This window comes from Crocodylus siamensis, chromosome 1 (genome assembly GCF_052110815.1).
Source record: "Crocodylus siamensis isolate JL-2025a chromosome 1, ASM5211081v1, whole genome shotgun sequence".
Taxonomy (NCBI): domain Eukaryota; kingdom Metazoa; phylum Chordata; order Crocodylia; family Crocodylidae; genus Crocodylus; species Crocodylus siamensis.
Window position 1 is genome coordinate 36,400,394 of NC_143395.1, and position 24,743 is coordinate 36,425,136.

Consider the following 24,743-nt stretch of genomic DNA (forward strand, 5'->3'; position numbering starts at 1 on the left):
AATATTAACAATTTGTATTAGAGCTCATTCTGACTCTGCATTCTCTAATATCATTATTTATCCTGATTCAACAACATTAAAACATGTATTAGAAAGGCATAGCCAGAAGGGCATAGGTATGTCTACAACTGTCTGTGATCTGCACCATTTCCTTAAGCATCCTTTATAATGAGGAAAGTGACTGCATGTCTGAGAATTATTGTTTATATTACAGCTACATTGAAGGTCCAAGCTAAAATGATGGCCTGTAATACAACCGGTACCCCAGAGGCAGCTGTTACAGCCCCTGGTGGCAACTTGGCTCCTGAGCCATTCTATCTCTAAGGTTCCTCCCTTTTGCTTTTGCCCGTCTCACGTTGTTCTCTATAATAAGTTAGAAAGGAAGGCTGCCCCAGGGTCTCCCTTTAGCTTATCCTGTCCTGAATTTCTCATGTTTTTCATGTGTTAACACTTATCTGGGCACCTTACCCCATATCACCAGGCTACTTCAGACCTCCACTCCCTTGTTAGGGCCTTAGCTTCCCAGTTTCCACCCCACTGCTTTGGCTGGTACCTTTGGCCTAGACACACTGCATTGGGCCTGGCTTCCTGGTCTACAGCCCCTTGTCGACCATTTGGGCTCTTATCTCTGCCCCTCCCAGGCTGTGGACACCCTGGCCCCAAGCTGCAGGCAATGGAGCAACCCCTTGCAAGGCTCAAGGCAGTTACGTGCCCCATGATTACTAGTGGGACCTCCAAACTACCCCTACAGTCCCAAGCCCCAAACACTGGCAAAACTCTAACAAAACGAATAAGCATTCAGGCTCTAACAAAACTTCAAGGCAACTGGCAGTCTGACAAGCCTCCCACTGTCTTGGGTGCTAACCTCCTTGCAGCAAGCATTCATGGTCTTAGTACTATCAGGCATTCTAGGAGGCAGCAGAGCCTCCCAGGGCAGGAGCTCCTCACTCTGCAGCTAGCAGGTTCAGACCAATCACCTGCTCTCAGGCACAGGCTTTAAGAGTCTCCTAAGCTCTGCCCCTTCTGGTCTCCTAAGCTCTGCCCCTTCTGGGACTCTGTGGACACTCACAGGAATTTCCCCCCTGTGTCTAATGACCTGCTGGCTTTACCTGCTAGAACTGAACTCATCTGTCTGCAGCCCCTTGTTTCTGGGCTTACTTTTACTGCTCTGTCTGGCTTGTACTGCCCTGCCGGGGCTGACTTTTACTTCTGTACGTTTTAATACCCTGCCTCCCTCCCCACAGTGAGTTATCTTCCCATAGTTAGCCTTTCCCTCTGCCCTGCACCCTGGTTTGTCTGCTGGCAGCCATTTCATTAGCAGGTAGCTTGTTTCCTAGCTGCCAGTCCTCCCTGATTCAGCTCTGCCTGGTACTCTTTCCTCTTAAAGCATCAGGAGCTTTCTGGCTTCCTGTTACATGGCCCCACTGCGCTAAGTGCTGTGTGGAGAGTTGCATGAATGTACAATATGGCTTCAGCCTTAACACTGAGATTCTGATCTATTTAGCTCTATTTAATTTATTTTTAATGATAGGTATTTCTGCACCACTTATCACCATAGCATCACATTAAAGATTGCTCTATAAAGTCACTGTGATGCAGCTTTCAGCTTTCCCATTTAATTTCCTTTTCTTTGAATACTTTTCAAAAACAACTACTTTGAACAACTGTAAGGCCTGTGTTTATCCAGATTGTATACTGTTGATGCAGAGTAACTGTATTGCGTCTCCTGGTCTGAAAAATACGCCCCCACAGAAAGGAAGCATATATAGAGGACACCTTTCCAAAGAAAGCCAGTTAAAAGTAGCTCTTTAGTGAGTGATAATTTCCTAGGCAACAGCAGAAGAGTCTATTTTCGACTTGATACTTGCCAACAAAGAGAAAATGTTAACAGATAAGAGAACGGGGCTGAGAAATAGAAACGGAATGAGTTCATATTTCAGGAAATAATGGCATTATTTTTCTATTGGAGAATCTCCTGTGTTCTTAATACAATGGCAGGCAATAAGCAGGTATCCCTCATTCTAAAAGCAGCATTTAAGACCTATATTAGTTACAGTATATTTTTTGCCTAATGCACTGTAAAGTCACATGTCCCCCTCTCCAAAACACCCTCACAGAAGCTTTACCCCATTTCCCAGACTCCTTGGAGAGATCATGATGTTTTTACCACTGGACACTTCTGTATAGTCAACCTGTAGGCTTCTTTTGGTTTGTGCCTATGGAAAATTGCAGAATGGAAAAAAGGAACATTGTGGCTGGAAGATTGTCTAACATCTCTCTCAACTATATAGCTGGTCATATACAACCCTTGCTGCTTGTATACTTCCTGGACCATCCTGGCTACAACAACACTCCAAAAGTACTACGTAATGCAAAATGTCCAGCATGCGCTTTCAAAACTTCTCAAAGAAATATTTTTACTTGAAAACTAGAAAATAAAGGTATCTTAGAAAAATGGCCATATTCCACCATATTTTTACTAAATTATAACTTTGCGGCAATTACTTATACAGAAAATATTCAAGTTGGTTCTTTCTACCCAACCCCCCTTTAGTTCTGGAGTAAAGGAGGAAGCTAAAATATACCACATAACTCTGGGTATGCTGGATATACCTTTTCTTCTCAGATAGGTTTCCTCACTACAGAAGAAAGGCCATAGATAGAATGGCCGCATCCACATGAGCATGGACTTTTGGTTCCCCAGGGGCGACTAGCAGTGGCACACCTTGTGCTGCCGCTAGCTCCAGCTGGCCAGGCTCCAGTTTTGAACAGCATGCACTGCTCCCATGTGCACTGCTCCACTTTTTTTGGGAATATCCAAGGGTCAACCCCCCCCGCTCCCTTGCAGTGTGGAGACCCGCTGGAAGTGCGGTATGTGGTGCTGCAAATGTGTCTGCAGCACCACATACTGCACAGCTGTGCTCATCTGGATGCAGACAATGACACCTTTAAGTAATTACCATATGTCTAATTGGCACTATAATTTTTCTCATTGATGGGTCTTCATCTAACAAACCTGGGGTTTATTTTAGTTTTCCTCTTACTGATATCTACCTTGCAACAAAAGGGATAATGTAAATTCTAAATAAAAAGTAATTTATTTTTCTTTGTTTCTTCCTTCTGCCTGCTTAACAGTATTTCTGATTGTTATTAATGTATTGGGAGGTGCGAAGGGAATTCTAGTTGAGTGGTTTTGAAGAAGTATTTTTTAAATAATATATCACAATGAAGTTTACAGATGAGGAAGGTGTACATTTTATATATAAGGGGAGAATCTTCATAAAGACCATTAATCATTCCTTACCATTACTTTCCACTTCATCCTCTGCGAAAAAAATATCTACGCAAATTATTATCCCTTTGACACTGGCATCTGACATTGAATCATAACCATAGGGAAAAGGGTTAACACACTGCTTCTTGAAGCACAGGAAATAAAATTGGTTTGCTTTGTAGAAGTAAGGTTCCCTGCTAATATTAATCAAAATTGTCTTTGTTTCATCACATTCATCAGGATGACCTTTACTTCTAGGGCATCATGTTCCAGTAAAAACAGACAATACAGAAACAAAGCAAAGAGAATCATATGGATTAGTTCTGATGGAATTTAGATATCATGTTTGGGAAAAATTGGGATTGCTGTGACGTACTGTACATTCTTATCTTCATGAACAGCCCTAAACTGAGTTTTTATAAGGAGCAGCTGGAGTGTGCTGAGGCAGCAAGCTTTTTCAATAGGTATAAGGAAGGCTTCCTGCTTTTATCAGCTGTCTATTGTGCATTAAATCTGAGGTTTCTAGGGCTGCAAAAGACAAAATATTAGTCATCAAAATATGCAGAAATAAAAACACAACTAAAAACCTAATGTTACTGCTATTGAGCAAAGCTAGAATAGATCAGACTTCCAACTAATTCAGAAATCCAGGCTCTACTTTTGCTTACATTAGTATACTTGGGGACCTGAAAGTCTACTGTGTCCCATGAAACCCAGTACAACTCTGAGCAGGACTGAGTAAGGAGTGATATAAGAAATGTGGACAAATCTCCTGACAGAACAAACATGCTAAAGTAGTATCAACAGGGTCATAATTTTTTTATAAATTACTTTCAGTCTTTATGAAGGGAAAATGCATATGCATTAAATACATTAATAAAATGCCTGACCCAGGTTGATCAACTAGGCACCTAAGTGGTACCTAGGCAAATTTTTAGGCACCTCAGATCCAGAATGTGATTTAGAACACCACCATTCTACTGACCAGAAACCACAACATGTGCCTATGTCTGGACTACAGTGTTCCTCAGGTGTTAAGCATTGGCTTCCCTCCATTCTCATAAGCAATCCAATTTGAGTAATTTTTGCATAATGCTTACTGGCTACAGCACTCAAAAAATGGAGGATCTGAATTCTCCATCTGAATGGATTAAAGTTTGCATCTTTTTCTTCCCCACCCCCAGCTAGATCATCCCAACCAAGGCTTTGTCTACTCGGGTCTTACAAACTGATAAGGAGGGAGATTCCATGACATCTCTGGGTAGCCTGTTCCAGTGTGTTACTACCCTCTCCTCAAGCAAAAGGTGTTACTAATATCTAACCTAAACTTCCCTTGCTGCAAACTGAGACCATTGCTTCGTGTTCTGTCATCTGCCACCACTGAGAACAGTCTAGCTCCATCCTCTTTGGAAACATCCTTCAGGTAGTTGAAGGCTGTTATTAAATCCTATCTGTCATTTCTTCTCCAGACTAACTAACCCCAGTTCCCTCAGTCTCTCCTCATGAGTCATGTTCTCCAGTCCTCCAACTATTTACTTGTTCACCACTAGACTGTCTCCAATTGCTCCAATCTTTCTGTAGAAAGGGGCCCAAAACTGGACACTGTATTCCAGATGTGGCCTCACCAGTTCTGAATAGAGGGGAATAATCACTTCTCTACATGTGTATGGCAGAGCACCTTTGGGTACCTGACTTTAAGGGCAGAGTCAGGCAGCTACTGGGTGCCTGATGGCAGCAGCCATTTTGAGAACAAATGATATAAAGGCTGCAGTTTGCTGCTGCCAGCTCAGGCAGAAACACTGCCTGGCTGAGCTGCAGCAGGAAAATCTTGAAGGTAAGAGCAAGAGGCTCTTGGTCCTGGCTATGACCTAAAACTGCACCCTGCCGGGGAAGGGTGGCTTGGTGGGACTCCTGGTGGTGCGGGAGCCCCCAGGAAATGCCAAACCAGTTACCTCTCCAGTGAAAGGTGAGGAGGGGCGCCTTAACTCCAGGCTCCATCTTCGAGTGGGCTTTGGAGGCAGTTGTGGGAGTAGTGGGGTCAGGCACGACACGTGGAGTGCTACCTGAGCCCAGCAGGGATGTGAGAGCCTGGAGACCCCAGAGGGGGTAGTGTGGGGAGTGTAGAGTGTGGCCCCACACAGAGTAGGGCTGAATGGGAGTAGGCCTGAAGGGCAGCCCCATGGGCACACTGAGTAGGGCTGAACTGGGAGTAAGCCTGAAGGACAATGCAAGAGCCAGCCCCGAGAGTAGTTGATCATGAAGAGGAGAAGACCCCAGGGTAGTGTACAAGTCCTAGAGAGGGCATAGTAGGAACCCCACATGTGGGTAAGAGGCCAAGGCATGGTCGTGGATGCCTGAGGCCATAGTTGGGCCAGCGTCCAAGTAGGGGGCTCAACCAGAGAGTTACGCGTGAGTCCTGACCCTGGAAAGTCCTCCACTGCCAGGAGGCTGAGAGTGGGTTGCAAGAAAGATCTAGGTTAAGCACAATGACCTGCTGCTCCAGGGAGGGAGTGAAAGTTCCTGTGAGAACCTGGAGCACCAGTCATGGTGTAGGTTATGAGATCATGTGGATGCCATCTGTGAGGCATGGGCTGCGGTGTAGGGAAGATTCAGAGCTGAAGATAGCGCCCCCTGGGGTCTAAGAATGGGCGGCCTCCCACATTATACCACCAGTTTATGGGAATAGCAAAGTCATGGCAGGCGAGACTGGGCGGACTGCCCCATAGAGACAAGTGGGTGGGCCGGCAAGAGTCCCGGCCCTGAGCTTGCCCCATCACAATCTGCTGTTGACATTCATACAAATGTAACCCAATTGCCTTCTTGCAACAAGGGCACACCTTTGGCTCATATTCATCTTATTCTCCACTGTAACTCCCAGGTCCTTTTCTACAGAGCTGCTGCTTAGCCAGTCACCTCCCAGTCTGGACAGGAGCACAGGATTGTTCCTTTCTAAGTGTAGGACTTTTCACTTGTCCTTATTAAACTTAACGAGATTTCTTTTGATTCAGTCTTCCATTTTGTCTAGGTCATTCTGAATCCTAGCCCTACGCTCTAGCACATCTACTGCTCCACCCAGCTTTGTGTCATCCACAGACTTGCTGAGGGTGCACTCTATCCATCTTCCAAGTTATTGATGAAGTTATTGAACAAACCAGCCCTAAGACCAACCCCTGGGGCAATCTATTTGATACTGGCAGCCACTGGACATTGAGCCTTTGACTTTGAGTCCAATGGTCCAGCCAGTTTTCTGTCCAGTCTTACAGTCCATTCATCCGGCCCATACCTTCTTAGCTTGTTTGTGAGAATGTTGTGGGAGACTATCAAAAGACTTGTTAAAGTCAAGCTATATCATGTCCACTGCTCTCCTCACATCCACAGAGCCAGTCATCTCATCATAGAAGGCAATCAAGTTGTTCAGGCATGACTTGCCCTTGGTAAATTCATGCTGACTATTTCTAACCATTTTCTCCAAGTGTTTAGAAATGGATTCCTTGAGGACCTGCTCCATGATTTTTCCAGTGACTGAGGTGAGGCTGACTGTTCTGTAGTGCCCTAGATCCTCCTTTTCCCCTTTCTTAAAGATGGGCACTATGTGTCCTTTTCCAGTTCCAGATGACTGGAAAAGGCCAAATATAGTGCCTGCTTTGGAAAGTGGTCCAACTGTACCCAAGAATAAAAGATCCATGGGAAAAGAAGAACAACAAGCAAGAGGAACTGGACACTACAGTCTACTAGTCAGGGCACTGGAAAAAATAGTAAACACGAACAAATTCCCAGTAACTTGAGAGATGCCAGAATCATTGCCATATTCAAGACTGTAGTATTTATCATGGTATTGCACTCCTGTCCATAGCTGGGAAGATTCTCACCCACACTCTCCTCAGTAAATTCACTTTCCTTTCTGAGGACATTCTACTCAAATGCCAGTGTGGCTTCAGACCACTCAGAGAGACAATATATATGTTCTTTGTTGTTAAACAGCTTCAGGAGAAGTGCCTGTAAGCAATACCAAGATCTTCACATGGTCTTCACTGACCTGATGAATGCCTTTGATTCAATCAACAGGAATGTCTTCACAATGATATGACTGTGACCATCCTAAGCAATGGCTCAGAAGCAGACCCCTTCACTCTTAGAACTTGTGTCAAGCAAGGATGCATAATTGCACCAACATTTTTTCCCACATGTATATTGCAGCTATTCTGAATCTCATTGCTGATAGACTTCTATCTGGAGTCAGTATCCAGTATCACGTGGACAGGAGTCTCGGTAACCTCAAGTTGTTATGTTCCAAATTCAAGATAACCAACACTTCCGTTACTGATCTTCAATAGGCTGACAACTGTTTTGTGTGTGGCCACTCAACTGAAGCGCTCCAAGTCATTCTTGACTGCTTCTGTGAGCCAAGTGAAATGGAATGATTCACTGTAACTTTCTGGCAAACCAAGCCAACCAACTACACTTCCATTTATTACAATTAAGGACAATCCTTAAGGAATGTTGACCATTTCTCCTTCATGGGTATAGTCATGCACCTAGCCATAGGCGGTCTGACTGTTGCTAGTGTGAGCCAATAGCCAGAGGTCCAAGAGGTAGCTGGGTCAAAGCCAGAGGATCAGAGTTTGAATCAAGGTTAAAATGCTAGGCAGAACAAGATCAAGGAGCAAGCTGGGTCAGGTACTTGGGGGGGCCAAGCGCCAAAGAATCTGAGTCACAAGGCGGAGGTCAAAGTATTGAGCTGGGTCAGCAACAAGTAGCCAGATCTAGGGATCAGGATACAGGAGCAGGAAGACAGCAGGATGGTCTGAAGGTGGCAGGAGCCTTGTCATTGTTCAGATAACTGCCACAGGAAACAGGAAAGTTGCTTATATAGGTGTGAGGATCCAATCAGCAACTGGAAGCATGGGCCAATCATGAGCCAGCAGTAGGCCTTTTTCCAGTGAATCCCCTTAGCCTATCACTTCACTTTTGTTTGTGAGCTGTGGCTTGATGGAGGACTGAATTGGAGTTTTGTCCCTGAGCCCCTAGGTCGGGGTCTTGGGACTGAGTCCTGATGGGTACCCACCATTCCCTAAAAAGTGAATGTAAACAACAATATTTACTTGGTATTGAGAAAAGTTAGAATAGATCAGATTACTAACAAATTCAGAAATCCAGGCTCTCCTCTTGCTTACGTTGGCCAGTGCTGCCTTTGGACATCACCAAAATCATGTCTTTATGATATCAGGACACAAATCAACTTCTTGTCTACCTGGATGTTGTCATCACTACTCTGTTGCAATGGTGTGAAACTTTGATGACATATCAGAAACACCTGAAAGCCTTGAAATGTTACCATCAGCAATGTTTTCAGAAAGTCTTCCATATCAGTTGGAAGTACTGAAAAACAAACTCCAGAATTCTGGCTCAAGCTAACACCATCAGTATTGACGCCAAGCTTAGATGGCCTCAGCTGCATCAGATAGCACATGTCATAAGGATATATGACTATAGGGTCCCAAAACAGGTCTTATTCTCCCAACTCATCAATGGTCACTTGAACGCTCTATAGGTGGGCAAAAGAAGAGATTTAAGGACACCTCAAAGGCCAACAGAAGAAATGGAATTTTAACATTAATACTTGGGAGGCTCAAGCACTACAGTGCCAGGAGATACAAAAAGGCATCAATTATTTTAAAAAAACTTGCCCCACTATAGAGGTAAATAGATAAGATATACAAAGTGAAAGAGTTGTGACCCAATATCACTAGGATCTACTCCTTTCCCCTGAAACTATTTGCCACATCTACAATCAAACATGCAGATTTCAGATCAGTCTCCTCAGTTACTGACACTCACAGATGAGTTCCTTATTTACTGGAAGACTTGCATCCTCATATTAAGGGACTACTGCCGATGATGCAAAAGGTAGATACCACTACTACTGCTGCTGTTGCACTCAAAATAGAACTGAGAACTCTGGATCCTGAGTGGACAGACATACCTAACAGCCAGACAGGGGTGATAGTTTGGACTTGCATTTCCTATTAGTGCTTCCTAATTAGTGGTTCCGATAACTGTTTCTTATTAATCAGCTCTAAGTGGCTCTCCAAATTGTAAAGGCTCTCAGAATTGCCCTTCTGAGGGCCTAACTCTCCTCTCTGACCTATATAAAGAATTTAGGTGCTTAATTGTGTTTCTTTGGCTCATACTGCTAGGACCTGCATTGGTAGGTGTGTTGCCAGTAGGTCAAGGAAAGTACTTATTCCCCTCTATTCAGCACTGGTGAGGCCACATCTGGAGCACTGTGTTCAGTTTTGGTCCCCCCACTACAGAAAGGATAGAGACAAATTGGAGAAAGTCCAGTGGAGGGCAATGAAAATGGTAAAGGGGCTGGGGCACATGACTTATGAGGAAAGACTGAGGGAACTGGGCTTACTGAGTACAGAGAAGAGGAGAGTGAAAGGGGACTTAATAGCAGTCTCCAACTACCTGAAGGGGGATTTGAAAGACTATGGAGCTAGACTATTCTAAGTGGTGGCACATGACAGAACAAGGAGTAATTGTCTCAAGTTATAGCAAGGGAAGTTTAGGTTAGATATTAGGAAGAATTTTCTCACTATGAGGGTAGTAAAACACTGGAACAGGTTACCCAGAAAGGTGATGGAAGCTACATCATTGGAGGTTTTCAAAACCTGGCTAGACAAACCTGGCTGGGATAATCTAGTTGGGGATGGTCCTGATTTGAGCAGGGGGTTGGACTATATGACCTCCTGAGGTTCCTTCCAACCCTAATTTTCTATGATTCTATTACCTAGCTCCAGTCTATATGTGCTGCAGTTCCTTAGTAAAGCCGCCAAATTAACTGATATGGATTTTTGCCCTGAATGCTATTTTTTCCTTTTACAAATTATTTTCTCTAGCTTTTCTCTGATTCTGTTCAACAAGTCTGGCCTATGAAACAAAGACAAAAGGGAGCAGAAAATTTAAGGCCAGATCCTATTTCACTTTCTGTACCTAACTGGTACCTATACATCTGGGTAACTGAAGTTTTTGGCATTTATGCACAGCTTGAGAGTCGGTTCCCCCCATGGCACAACAGGTTCACTCTAATCGTGCGCCTGCCGGAAGTCAAACAGACGATGAGGAGGACCCTCCCATCTTTTAGCTCAATAGCCCTGGGCCCCAGTTCCCAACTGGCAGAAAGTTCTGTAGTGCTGTTTATCCATTTGACTCAATTAATATTAAATGCAAACTGCAGTGTCAGCTTCACAGCAAGGGCTGGAGAGGGATCTGGGCAATATATGGCCTCTGTCCTGGTGGTTAATGCACTTTGCTGGGAAGCAGGAGATTTAAGTATTTTATATTCTGTGGGTCTAAGTCTGATCTCAAACCAATTTTAATATTATTACATGTCTACACTAGAAATAATTCTACTAAAGTATTAGGAGTTGTAATTAAGTAAAATAAGTATAAATTGAGTCATAACCAGGTCTGGGGGGTAAAATCAGGTCTGGAGTGACAGCCTTCCTTTTTGTTTTATAAACTGTTCATTTAAATATACATTGTAAAACATTTTTTATTTGTTTCATCAGCAATTTCTCCTGGACAATATTTTTTGGTTGCATGCACCATAAAATTGGCATTTACACGGTGCTAAATGGTAAATCAAACTTTAATTTTACTGTGCCCCATCTATATTTGTTATATATTTAAAGCAGCCAGGCAGCTGACTAAAAAATGAATGAGGATATATAATAGGATACTGGTGCCCATGTATTAGAAATTAATCCTAAAATGGATGTGCAAAAAACCTTCTGGGTTAACAAGTTCATTACAGTGATATTTTTCTGAATTACATGAGAAAAATCTATAAAGGAAATTGTGTTTAAAAATACCACAGTTGAAATATAATAGTTACAATTTAAGGAATTATTGATTACTTCTTAATAACCGGAACCAGCCTGTCTACTGCATATATTTATTTTTATTTGAAAAGTTTCTGTAATGATCGTAACAGAAGAAAATGAATGGCTACTATATAAAGAATGCTGTTTTCACAGTTTGATGAAAATCATGCTTTCCCCATTACATAATTATTTAGTTAGTTTATTTAATCTATAAAAATCAGTGACAAATCTGAATCTTCATCCACAATGAGAACATCAGCAGTGTGATGAGTGAATGGTACCTACCAGGAGGCATCACTGAATGTTCTTGGATTTGTTCCAAAGCACCTTTCAATCTCTCAATATCTTGCAAAAGTACAAGGGATTTCATTTGATGTAGAAGCATCACATCTGAGGAAGCCATACTGCGAGATTCAAGGTGTTGTAAAATCTCTTCGATGGTTGCTGGACTCACATCTGAATCTGTATGTTTTGATTTAGCTAAAGAAAACAAGCAATCCGAATACAATTGAGAATGTTCTTCAGGTTTACTGAATATTTATAATTACACTTGCTTTTTTAATACATTACCTTCCTTTATATTTATACACTCTAAAAAACAGTGCCATAATGTACTGAAGATCAGCCTGTTTTTCCTATTCCTAGATAATAAAACAAAGTTGGTAAGAAGATACTGAATCTAAATAGTGAAGATGATGAAAGTTGGACTATTAAGGATGATCCCCAAAGGGGACTTATTTCACGTGATTTGGGGCAGAAGCCCCATGTGGCTTGTCCAGCCAGAGACAAAAGTCTACCGACGACTGCCACGAATCTCTTTTCAGTTAGTGTGTCAACTGGTTGTTATAATTATTAAAGATAGGAATGCAAACTGAGAAAAGGGAAAGAAGTAGAAAAGATCTGCAGCTCAGCACTTTGGGAGACACATGATTATCCTGTTACTGAATTTTAATATTTATTAATTGAATGAACATGAACTGGAAAGGAAACTATGCTGATACCTGTACTCATTTCCCCAGTCTTTGAATGGTCTCTCCCCATCAACACCTTTAACTTGGGCTAACTTTAAAGTTACATTTTTAAATGGGTCAAATCCAGTGATGACTAGATTATTTTCAGTAAAGCTAAGACACAAATAGAAAGGCATAATGCAATGTTATGCCATTAGCTGAAGCTAATGAAAGTGGTGGCTTCCAATTTTATGTAAAAACAAGGGTGGTGGGGTTTAGGTAATTCAGCTAGGAAGTATATTATAAAGGCAAACAGCAAATGTTGGATCTACATATGGTTTATCTAATAGAGAAATTTGTCATGGACTGATCTGTGGAGGTAACATCAAATCTACCAGATGGCTTTTCTTTTGCTTGAAAATTTCTCTTCTATGAATATCCAGGTCAATATTGACTTTAACTTTCTGCTATGCAAATCTGGAGTTCTGATCAATCTGTTGATCACTGGTAGACACTTGTACTTGGCTTCTTTAAAAACTAGCAATCTGAATACTTTTTGATAGAACTGTATGGCCAAGACAGTTATGGGAAAGTGAGCAGGTTTTCATTCTGGCTCAGATATAAGCAACTAAATATTAATAAAACACTTTTCCCAGTTAAGTGGTTGTAAGCCTAGGGTAACTCCACAAGCTGGGAGAACTACCTTGGATTTATATTAATGTAAGTTTAATGTAAGTGAGAACAATATTTAATCAAACATGCAAATGGCAACATTTTTATTACTGACAGAATTACAATGAACCAGAAAAACTTGACTGTCAGATAACAGACTTCACATGTAGATTTGACAGAGTGGAGATCTTTTTACCATAAATTTTGCTATTTAGGTTGAAAATTGAGAAAAATAAATACAAAACCCCATAAAGTCATTTTCAACGCTGTGCTATATTTTAAAGGTGAATGTTATGAGACGGACTCTTGACAGTTCTGGTTTATGATGGACACATATAGGCAAGCAAGCTATTTAAGATTCCCCAAAGATAGTCAAAGCTGTGTGTTGTGGAAAGGTTACACTACTTTCCCCAGTTTTTACAAGGACAGTTTTAGTTTTAAAGATATGTCCTGGGTCCCAACAATGTAACGCTTTTAATTTTAGATGATACCAAATTTGCTTCAGATTATGTATAGAGAATCATTTACCCATCACTGAAGCATAGCTACCCCTGAAGTGCTATTGTGGCAGAAGCCTCACAGAACAGAACTCCAAGGGGGAAGGAAAGAATGATGAAATAATGGGGATCTATCTGATCTGAGTCACCTGAATTAGAATTCAGGAGGACACCAGGGTCTATTGTTAAGTGCCTTTTTTCATTAAGTGCTACGTATCTTGACTGGATACAGATTCCCAAATCCTCACTCTTATATCGTATCTACAGGATCAACAAATCCTTCTAAATATAGTTCCTGCCATGAATTCCCATTTCCACTGGGTGAATGGTGAGTTGGAAAGTCAGTCTACCTCTTTCTATGTTCTACAAATGAATCAGGCACTGGGGAAAAGGAAGATTTCTAGAACATAGGCTGAAGGGCAAGAATGAATTGCAACAGTATGTATGCCCTCATTTAAAGAATTCTGATACTGAGCAGCTCATCTAGATATTTGTTCACAGAAGGAAGAAAAATATGGATGATTTTGCCCTTTTTATCCAAAGTTTACAAAATGCTTTATGAAAGTGAGGAAGTGATTGTATATGCATTCTACAGATATGGAAAAATATTAAGGCCATATCGTTTATACCTGGTACTTATCTGGGTATTTAAAATGGGATTGGATTGTTATGAGCTCTAAGAACTTGCAACTTTAACTGACATCAATGGGATTTGGCCCGTTCTGAATAAAAATAATAAGTATACGAATATTTTCTTCTAATTTCAACTTGTAAATGATATTGAAAAGATATTAGAAAGGATGGTACATACTGTCAGTGAAATATATTTCTCTCGTTGCTTGCAAGAAGTCCAGAATTCCATCTGCTTTTTTATCTATGTCTTCAAAGTCTACTCCTTTATCACTGTTGCTTTTGTCAGGCTGGTATGTAAAATCCACACAAGTGGTTTTTGTTAGTAAGCCACCTGCTCTCATTTTTTCTTTTTGCCGTTTCTTTTTCATTTTCCTTTTTTTGTTTTTGCTTATGCTGGGGCTGTCTGTCTGCTGCAGCTGTAAATTATGTTGAAACAGAGTCCCATGCTTCTCCAATTCTGTTTGTTCTCCATATAAATTACCAGGGTTTTGCAAAGTGTTCTTTTGTTTCTTACTTCGAGTGCGCTTTCGTTTGGGTTGTCCTTGATAATCCTCCTCTGCAGATTTGAGAAAGACATGATAGTTGTCAATAAAATTGGCTGTGTAACCACTTATATCCCTTTAATACTGACCAGCTTTTGGGATGTCTAGGTGCTGCTAATCTTACTCCATTTTCTTGGCGTAACTTTTAGTACTCTATATTCTGAGAGCATGAAAAGATTAAAACCAGATTATTCTTCCATTCTATATTCCATGGCATCCTGGCCCCTCATATTTTTGGTAGATGTGGCCTGCATGTTCAGAGCCATAATATATAGTTCTACAGAGTGAGAGACAGCCCTGTACAGGAATAAATCATATTACATGTACCCAAATCCAAGGCTATTTCAAATTTAAGATGCGCCCTCCAATAATTAGGTTCTATACATGGAAAATTATAAATTTGTTGAATTTGTTACAATTTTATATATAGAGGATCTAATTAGTGGAATCTAATTAGTGGAAGGTCATCTTAAATAACTGCTGGGGTGGAGAAAACAGTGGCAGGGAGAAGGGAGCCGGACACCTGACCCTTGTTCCTCTAGCCCTTGTCTCACTGTGCTTGTGCCCGCCCCTCGCTACATGCCCTCTGGTGTATGCCCCACTGCTGCCTGACCTCCATACTTCTGCCTGCCCCCTACTGCCTGTGCCTACCCCTTGCAGCCTGCTTTCCCCACCCCCTACGTCTCCCGGAAGCCACGCCTCCCGTCGTCCTCCGTACAGCCTTCCTCCCTACCAACCCTACCAACCCATTCCCTGCCCATCCTCCCCACCTTATTCTGCATCTCTGCTCTTCTGGACACAGAGGAGCCATAACCCAGCCTGGCCAGAAAGAAGCAAAGGCAGTTCCCAGTCAGGCCAGGTTGGAGGGGGAAGATGAGGGAGACAGGGGGTGGGGAGCAGGCATGGGGGGGGCAAGGGTGGAGGGGGAAGGCTGCAGGTTCCTCCCCTCTACCCCACAATCTGCCCCGTGCTTCTCCTGACTGCATGCCATCTCTCCTGCCAAATAAGTCATTTCAGCTCCAGGACAGACAGGCAATGGCCCAACTTTGGCTTCGGTCAGCCCCAAGTGTGGGCCAATGCTGGAGCTGAACTGCCCCAGGCCAGTACTCAAGTTCAAGATGAGGCTTTAGTTCCACCATGCTGACTGGGGAAAAATACTTGTCTTAGAGTCAAGTGAAAATGGTAATATGGGTTATACCATTCACAGTAGCTCTAGTGACAAAAGAGACATAAGATGAAGGTGGAGCCTAAATCTTGTCCCTCTCAATACCAGTAGAAGGAGCTAGCCATGCACTGGAAGGAAGCATGTAGAAGATCTTGCAAAAGGTTGTTGCAGCCCCTCCATGTCATGCTATAGGCTGTGCCTCCAGAGCATAATTTGAACTTTAGCTTTGCCTCTTTTTTTTCTCTTCTCCCTTTGGGACACCGTACCACTAGTTCTACCTGAAAACATTACCTCTTTGAGAAAAACATCTGAAGTAGAAGGACCCTGACTAACAAGCTTAGATGTCTCTACCAGTGTTAATCTTATCATTCTCTGACTACAGTATAATTTCCTTACTACTAAATTCTTCAAAAGGCTTAAATGTCAAGGGGAAGAAATACCTTTCTCTGACTCAGCTTTTATGCTTCTGTATTCAGATCTTATCTCTGTACCCAAAAGCAGAACTGTGAAGTCATCTGTGACCTTGAGTTTACCTCCTTTCCCACACATCACCTCAGAATGAAAGCCTGCTTGTCATTACCCACAGATGATTGTCAGAAATGATTCTTTTACTGTGCTAGTGAATTCCTTATTTGTGCCTATAATCATTTCCTGTCTAATTAACTGAAAAATCATCACTTGCTCTTAAACTTCAGGGAGCCCTAAATGCAGCTGCCGTTCTACTTTATTACTTTAGAAATCAAAGTCACTTAGCTCCTATTTTCTTTTACTTTCATATTTTGAACTCAGTCTTACAATACTGGACTCAATTCTCTATTTTATAAGATGGCTTTTAAGATAAGGGTTATATGCTAGCAAAGCAATGGGGTAATGGATCAGCAAATCACATCCATACTCTGATTTTCAAAATGCTCTGAGATTCACTCATCCTGCCTTTGACATTCACAACCTGTCTGGTTAGCCCATTACCCTGCAACCCCCCAACCTTTATTGTCTCAATAGTTGGGGAACTCTTTCATTTGTGCTTCCCCTTCTGTCTTGAATTCTGTCAGCTCTGAGCTACTTCCTTTTTTAATATTGCTACAAGACCTTTAGTTCTTCAGTTGACAGATGACTCACTACAAAGTAATTTTTGAAATTTTCTATTGAAGGAGGCTGTATAAAAATAAATTTGCTGTATTGCAATTGAACACTGCAGCATGTTAAAGACACAAGAAAACTACTTTGTACCCGAACTGTCGAGTTTCACATGCGTGACATTTGAGCTAAACATCTTTATGGAGGATTTGGACATATGGGATGTAGGAAAAATAACGTCTGTGTAACCCTGGAGGAGTAAAATATCAGAGCTGAAAGCAGGGATGAATGGGGGAAGAAAATATAAACAAAGCATAACGGTGCATTTCTAAATCTAATTTGGACTTGACTGGAATAACTTTGTAAGACTAGGTGAATTCTATTGTAAAGTTAGATAACTTTTCTTCTCTGAAATTCCTTTCCCATCTGTAGGCATAACCAGAGTTCTTGGTCATGAAAGCTGTTTTCATCTAGGCCACCTGCCAAACACCCCAACATGCTGTTGTGCTTGAAATCCAGGCAACTGTGTCTAATCCCAGAAGTGTCCCAATACTTTGTAGCTCAGGACAACGAGAATTCTGGAGCAAGCAGCCTGAGCCTGGTAGAAGGAATAGAGTCTTCTCCTATGTATATTGTCCTCCCAGTGGTGTATTACTACTGACTTCAGTCACTTCTGATTTACACCAATATAAATAGAATCAGGCCCCATGTTTTACAGAGTTTTTTTGATTATGTTTGGCTTTCCTCTGGTAATTATTATGATTCTTTTCTGAACTTTCCTCCTGCAATACTTGAATATCATTTTGTAAATGTAAGTCCTAAAGAAAAGCAGGATTCCTATTTTTCCTTGATTATTGAATGGTTCTCACTGCTAGCCAATCATCAAATACACTGTCAGGTACTATAATATAGGTGGTGGTTACTAATACAATTAACCACAATAGTAGATAAAATAAAATGTAAATATATGTGAAGTAATACACATGGGAGGGCATATTTTGTACAGCTTATTACTAGGTCCTAAATGAACTGTAGCAATTCAAGAAAAAGACCTGTGTAGTACTGTGGACAGCTCAATTAGTACATGTATTCATTGTGCATCAGTGACCAAAAAAGTAAACTTAAAGAATAAGAAACAGGATGGAAAATAAGAGAGAAAACATTACAAACAAAGATGTGGGTTTTCTGGAAAATTTCCTAATTCCCTAAATAGAATGTGATCTGATTTACCATGTTTATTTGACTTATATTTAGTAAACAAAGCTAAAAATGTACCCCCATGTTAATTTTATGTCTCAATAGTATTTGAACTGAAATATTTGATTAGGAAAAAAAATGAATACAGCACACTTAATGTGGTTTAAATGTTATATTCAAACAAATTCAAAGCTTTATGTGGAAAGAAATTATTTTTATTGGAGTACTTGTAAAAACATGGAGACAATACACAATAGCATGTACTTCTCTTACATTGTTTGTTTAAGTTTAAGAAAAAAACCAAGGCACTGAAACCTGTTGACACCAATTTTAGCACACCCAAAGAACTGTGCACGATATGCCATGGCTGTCCACTCATCTACTTCAACAGTTTAACTCTTCCACTGTGGTTATTGCGGCACCTCCAGTTTCACTGTCACTATCTGTAGAATCACTCACACTTATTAGTTCCATTTCACAATCAGATTGAGGCAAATCTAATTCAAAACTACTTGAACCACATTATCTTTCGCTAAAGGATGGTTTTACCAATGAGTCTATGGGCAAGGGCAACTTCTCATCACACTGCATCTTCTTCACAAATTGTGCTTCTGACTGATTCTCTAGAAGCAAGAGATTTTGAGAGACAGAAACAAGCTTAGCAGTGCATTCATTTGTTAGTCTATTCCTTTTTTGTCTTGATTGAGCTGAAAGCCTTCCAGTTCTGTTCACAAGAAACTGCTGTTGGTGGACTGCTTAGGATCCTTATAGCAAACATGGACAGCAGTTGGGTGTTACAGTATCTCTTCCACCATGTGAGAGGAGACATATTCTCTGCTGTCTGCAAAATGATGTGTCTGCTGCAAAGTTTTTCTTTCGCACGGTATTCGGCAATGTCTGTCATCACGGCTATTTCATCTAAGTTGGGGACATTTTTAGCTACATTCATAATTGTATCGAGGACAGTAGATAATTCATCTTCTGATAAATGCTGTCCTCTGTGTTGAGGATCCAAAAGTTTTGCTGCCAGATGAACTGGATGAGAGCAAAACTCAGATCTCTTAGTAAACATTTCACAGATTTCACAGACATTAGGTCTGGAAGGGACCTCAGAAGGTCATCAAGTCCAGCCCCCTGCCCCAGGGCCAGGAAGTCAGCTGGGGTCAAAGGATCCCAGCAAGATAAACATCCAAATTTTTCTTAAAGGAGTCCAGAGTAGGTGCTTGCACCACCTCTGGCGGCAGTCTGTTTCAGGCCTTGAGGACTCAGACAGTAAGGAAGTTCTTCCTTATGTCCAGCCTAAAATGGTCTTGACGGAGTTTGTGACTGTTTGACCTTGTCATCCCTTGGGGCGCTCTGGTGAAAAGGCGTTCCCCCAGATCCTGATGTACACCCCTTATATACTTGTAGGTAGCCACCAGGTCCCCCCTGAGCCTGCACTCTTCCAGGCTGAAGAATCCCATAGCTCTCAGTCTTTCATCATAAGGCCTGTTTTCTGTCCTCTGATCATGTGTGTGGCTCTTCTCTGGACTCTGTCAAGTTTCTCCACGTCTTTTTAAAATTGTGGAGCCCAGAATTAGATGTAGTACTCCAGCTGCGGCGTCACCAAGGCTGAGTACAGTGGGAGGATGACATCCTGGGATTTGCTAGAGAAGCATCTATGGATGCAAGCCAGAGTTTTGCTTGCTTTACCAGCTGCAACATCACACTGGTGGCTCATATTCATCTTGTGGTCAATCATGACCCCCAAGTCTCTTTCGACCATGGTGCTAGGAAGTGTAGCAGTGCCAAGCCTACAAGGATGCTGCGGGTTTTTCTTCCCAAGGTGGAGTACCTTGCATTTTTTTGTGTTGAACACCATCAGGTTTTTATCCGCCCATTTTCTAACCCTGTCAAGGTTGACCTGGATCACCATCCTGTCCTCAGGTAAGGACGCTTTACCCCAAAGTTTGGTGTCATCGGTGAACTTGGCCAGTCCGCTTCAGACACCAATGTCCACATCATTAATGAAGATGTTAAAGAGTATAGGCCCATGGGCAGAACCTTGGGGGACCCCACCGGTCATGGCACACCATGATGATTGACTTCTGTCAACTACCACTCTCTGGGTCTGACCACAGAGCAATTCCCCAGCTAACAGACTGTGATGTAGCTGAGGCCACAGTTGGCCAGTTTTTCTATGAGATGAACATGGGATAGCAGACAGAAAGCTTTTCTGAAGTCCAGATATATGATGTCAACCTCATCTCCCTTGTCCAGGTGATATGTCACCTGGTCATAGGAGATGAGAGTGGTTAGGCAAGACCTACCTGTAGCAAACCAGAGCTGGCTATCCCTCAGGATGTTGCCATCAGGCAGTGTGTCAAGAATGGTCTCTTTTCCATAATTTTTTCCAAGATCTTCCCCGGGATAGGGTTCAGGCTGATGGGCATGTAGTTTCACAGATCTACTTTCCTCCCTTTCTTGAAGATAGGCACAATGTTTGTTTTATTTCTTCTTCTTCTTTGAATAGAGGTGAAGGTGGCAAAAGCTCAATTAGATTTTCATTCAGTTGTCTAAATATCTCTGAAAAATTTGAAAGGCTTGGTGTACCTCCTTCAAGTTTCTTGATAGCCACTGAAACCAGTAGTAACAAACTGAATGCTCCTTGAACTCGGACCCAGAACACATCATTGTTGAGAATCTGCTTCCAAATGTTCACAGGAATAATCTGGGATACTGTGTCATCTATTGAAGCACACTGCAAATAGTTCTTTGTGTGCAGCAAACTATGTAAACACTTTGTAGTCAAGCCCCATCTAGTTTCTCCTGGCAATAAAAGGGCATTGTCCTTCCCCTGCTTCTCTTTCTGTAATTTCTTCAAAGTCTGATTAGCAACATGATGATTGTTGAATACCTTCACAATCGCTTTGCAGTTTGCCAATATTGTCTTCATTGTATTCACATTTACTATGTCCTTTGCCAGAAGATTCAACCCATGACCAAGAAAGCCAAATACTATTAAATGAGGACACTTTGCCTTTAATATTTGCCATGCAGCTTTCATGTTACTCGCATTATCAGTTGTTTACAAGGGCTTGTACCCTGAAGGGGCCTGCACTTTCAATCTCTTCACTCAGTAATTAGGCTATGTATTCACCTGTATGATGAGAAGATTTGGTAGCAATTGCTTTCAAAAATACTGGTTCAGGTGTTGCTAGTATAATGTTCAATCAAGGATTTCCTTGTATATCAGTCCATCCATCTGACATCAGAGTCAGTGATTCTGCTTGGCCAGTCCTCTGAATAATGATTGTTTGAACTCAGTCATACTCTCTAAGAGAGAATGTGATAAGCAATAACATGACAATAACTTATATGATGGGTGAATTAGTTTGTAATGTTCCTTCCAGTATTATCAGTTATGGGAAGAGGTATACTCGAGCTAATGTCTCATCTGCTTTTTCTTGATCTTCTTTTGACATTTTGTCCACAAAGCTTGATACAAAGCTTGACTGTCTTGAACAGCTACTCGTGGATGGCACATCTGGTGACAGTGATCTTGAAAGTAAGGATCCTGCTTCTTCTTCCCCCAGACCAGGCAGCTCAACATTTTCATTTCCATTTTTTGCAAATCTACTATTTCACTTGATCTACCAAGTTCCTGCAACAAAACGGGGAAAAGATTTTTATTTTAGCTTATTCTAGTCTGGTCTCATCCATCAGAAGGAGAAGTGGCAGGGAGCTATTGTTTCCCTCCTCCCTGCCAGAAAGAACACTGCTGCTCAACCTGTTGCTCAGGTGCCCTGGAACTGCAGAGCCAAAGGGAAGTATCACTCTGTTGGTTTGAAATAGTTAGCTATTTATCTATTATGTAATTAAAAAAAAAGTATTGTTAAGCCTGAGCCACTTCGGGTGCTTAGTGCAAGCAGAAAAGCAGTGTGTTGTTTAAAATATTAATTTGTTTACTTACATAGGATTCCTGAAGTAGACTTTTTTCAGATGATGTTGTTCCACCACTTTGTTGTATTAGATTTCTGTATATGGCTTGTATTCTTTCAGGACAGTTTATACACTTTATTAAATTTTTTTTCATTCTTGTTCTGTTGTTAGCATACTCCTGCCCACAATATTTACATATACCAACTTTCTCCCTTCCTTCAGCGGCTTGAACTTCACTATAATGATGCCACAACACTAGTTTTTTTTTCTGATAAGGCACGATTATGACTATTTCAAACCAAAAGCACTAAAAACTTAAGAGATCTTATGCAAACACTTCCAACTTCCCCAACTCAAGAAAAGATATGAGACACTGCTGTGTGTTTGCTGAACTGAAAGTGAAACAAAAATTAATCACAGTTAATCCACCTGAAAAACATTAATCACAACTTTGAAACTACCAAGTTTGCGTAATATTGTATTGGCATCCCTTCATTATTATGAATAAATTTTATGAATTTTTAGAAATGGAAAATTTCCCATGGAAAAATAAAGCACTGGAAAATTTTCCAGAAAATTTTGTTTTAAAAAATTTTCTGCCCCACATCTCTGAATATAAAGCCATGGTATAAACAAGGTTACCCTCTACACTTGCAAAACAGTATATAGTAATGTCATCCCAGCTTTAAAAGACTACAGCAGATTTAGAAGTTTATAGTGCATGTGGATAAGCTACTTGGTAAATTTAGCTTCAGAGTAGTGTCTCAAGCATACTGCAGTGTGCCAGGCATGCTTCTAAATACAAAAACATGGGGCGCAGAGTGCTTCCCGCTGTAACTGAGAACACTTTGCTGGCTGGGAGCCTGCAGCCGGTTTCCCATAGCAATGACCCCTCTTCTCTCCCAGCCTGCCCCTGTTACAGATTGGGAGGAGAGAAAGGAAGAGGAGGGAGCTCATTCTAGGGGTTCCCCAGCTGGCTCTGGAGGGTGGGGTGGATGAATTGGAGCCCCCCTCCACCTTGGGGGGCTCCAATACACCTGCCCCACCCTTCAGCAGGGGCTGAAAAGAACCCAGACCTAACTACCTCCACTTTCTTTCCCCCCTCCCATTTTGAAAACAGCTGGAGGCTGGCAGGCAGCACAGACACAAGTTACAGATATTTTGTTTTTGAAACATCTTCATCTGATCCCCCAGATTTTCACCCGATCTGCCATTTTTGAAGCTGTCTGCAGACATGCACTTGTGTTTGGTCACAGCTATGAAGTGCTTTCTGTGGTCAGATCAGGTGAAAATTGTCACTTCTGTCTCACACCATGGAGCTTTGTCCATACAGAGCTAGTGGGCTAGCTGATGTGAGGGAAGGCATGCTACTATCATTCAGCTGTCCTATTTAGTTAGGCCTAGGCACAGCACAAATGGTTTCAATGTTTTAGGTAGCAGCACAGTGTATTTGTGGATTTACTTGGAAGTATTACAAATCAGTTATGTAGACATGGCCAGACAATGAAAATTCTTGGACTATTTATATCAGAGATAAGATAAGAAAGCCTCTGATAAAAAAAAGAATGAATGTAAGAGAGAAAATAGACCATGTATTTTTTATAACACAAGAACAAGGAAGGATTCAACAACAAGTTGCAAATTTGAGCTAATAGAAGTAAACAATTTTATGCTGCACTGCACAGAAGGCAGGGGGATAGTACCTTACAGACTGACTGTTTTGGAAAAATGTAAGCTTTCTTAGGTGATAGCCTACTTCACCAGATGCTATGAAATACAACAACTTGCAGCTCATTGACCCAGGATGTTACTGAGACTAAGAGTTCAGTGAGATTAAAATACAGACTAGACCTTTATAAGCACATTGAGACTATACAGTAATGATTGGAGATCCTAGTACAAACACAGAATGATGATGTAATTGGGATTATGTAGACATGGGGTAGTTCACATGACTGAAGTATGGTCATGGGTGGATATAGCTTGTTCAGGAAGCATAAGCAGAAGTGAAAAATAGGAGGTATTGCCCTGTATATAAAAGCAATGTACACATGTTGGAGGTGCAGTATAAAGTGGAAGGTAGGCCTGTTGAAAGCCTCTGGGTAAAGGTCAGAAAGGAGAACTGCACAGGGGATGTCACAATGATCATCTGCTACATGCCTCAAAAAGAGGAGGAGGTGGATAAGGCCTTCTTTAAACAACTGATGGAAGCTTCCAAATCATAGAAATTGGTTCTCTTGGGGGAATTTAATTATTGGGACATCTACAAGGAGGGAAACACAGCAGGGCACAAGCAGCCCAGCAAGCTCCTGGTTTGTGCTGGGGATAACTTTTTGATTTAGATGGTAGAGAGGCCAGTTAGAAGGGAAGCTCTTAACTTACTGTTCACAAATAGGGAGGAATCGGTTGAGAATGTGAAGGTTTCATAGATTTCATAGATATTAGGGCTGGAAGGGACCTCGGGAGATCATCGAGTCCAGCCCCCTGCCCAAAGGGCAGGAAGTCAGCTGGGGTCATAGGATCCCAGCAAGATAAGCATCCAATTTACTCTTGAAGGTGTTCAATGTAGGTGCTTGAACCACCTCCGCTGGCAGACTGTTCCAGACCTTGGGGGCTCGGACAGTAAAGAAATTCTTCCTTATGTCCAGCCTGAAACGGTCTTGCAGGAGTTTGTGACCATTCGACCTCGTCATCCCTTGGGGCGCTCTGGTGAACAGATGTTCCCCCAGATCCTGGTGGTCACCCCTGATAAACTTATAGGTGGCCATCAGATCACCCCTGAGCCTAAGCTTTTCCAGGCTAAAGAGTCCCATGGCTCTCAGCCTGTCATCGTAAGATCTGTTTTCCTGACCTCTGATCATGTGCGTGGCTCTCCTCTGGACTCTCTCAAGCTTCTCCACATCCTTTTTGAATTGTGGAGCCCAAA

General features: G+C 41.7%; 1 protein-coding gene across 8 annotated transcripts in view; it reads right to left on the reverse strand.

Annotated features, from left to right (window-relative positions):
* ERICH1 (glutamate rich 1) overlaps window positions 1–24,743 on the reverse strand; it is a 184,273-nt gene that overhangs the window by 46,497 nt on the left and 113,033 nt on the right. For all 8 annotated transcript variants that reach the window (XM_090033227.1, XM_090033161.1, XM_090033199.1 and 5 more), the window contains 2 exons: window positions 14,094–14,471; window positions 11,449–11,643 (listed from right to left, as the gene is read on the reverse strand). In XM_090033227.1, coding sequence (XP_089889353.1) covers window positions 11,449–11,643; window positions 14,094–14,471 — 573 coding nt within the window. The remainder of the gene's footprint in view (window positions 1–11,448; window positions 11,644–14,093; window positions 14,472–24,743) is intronic.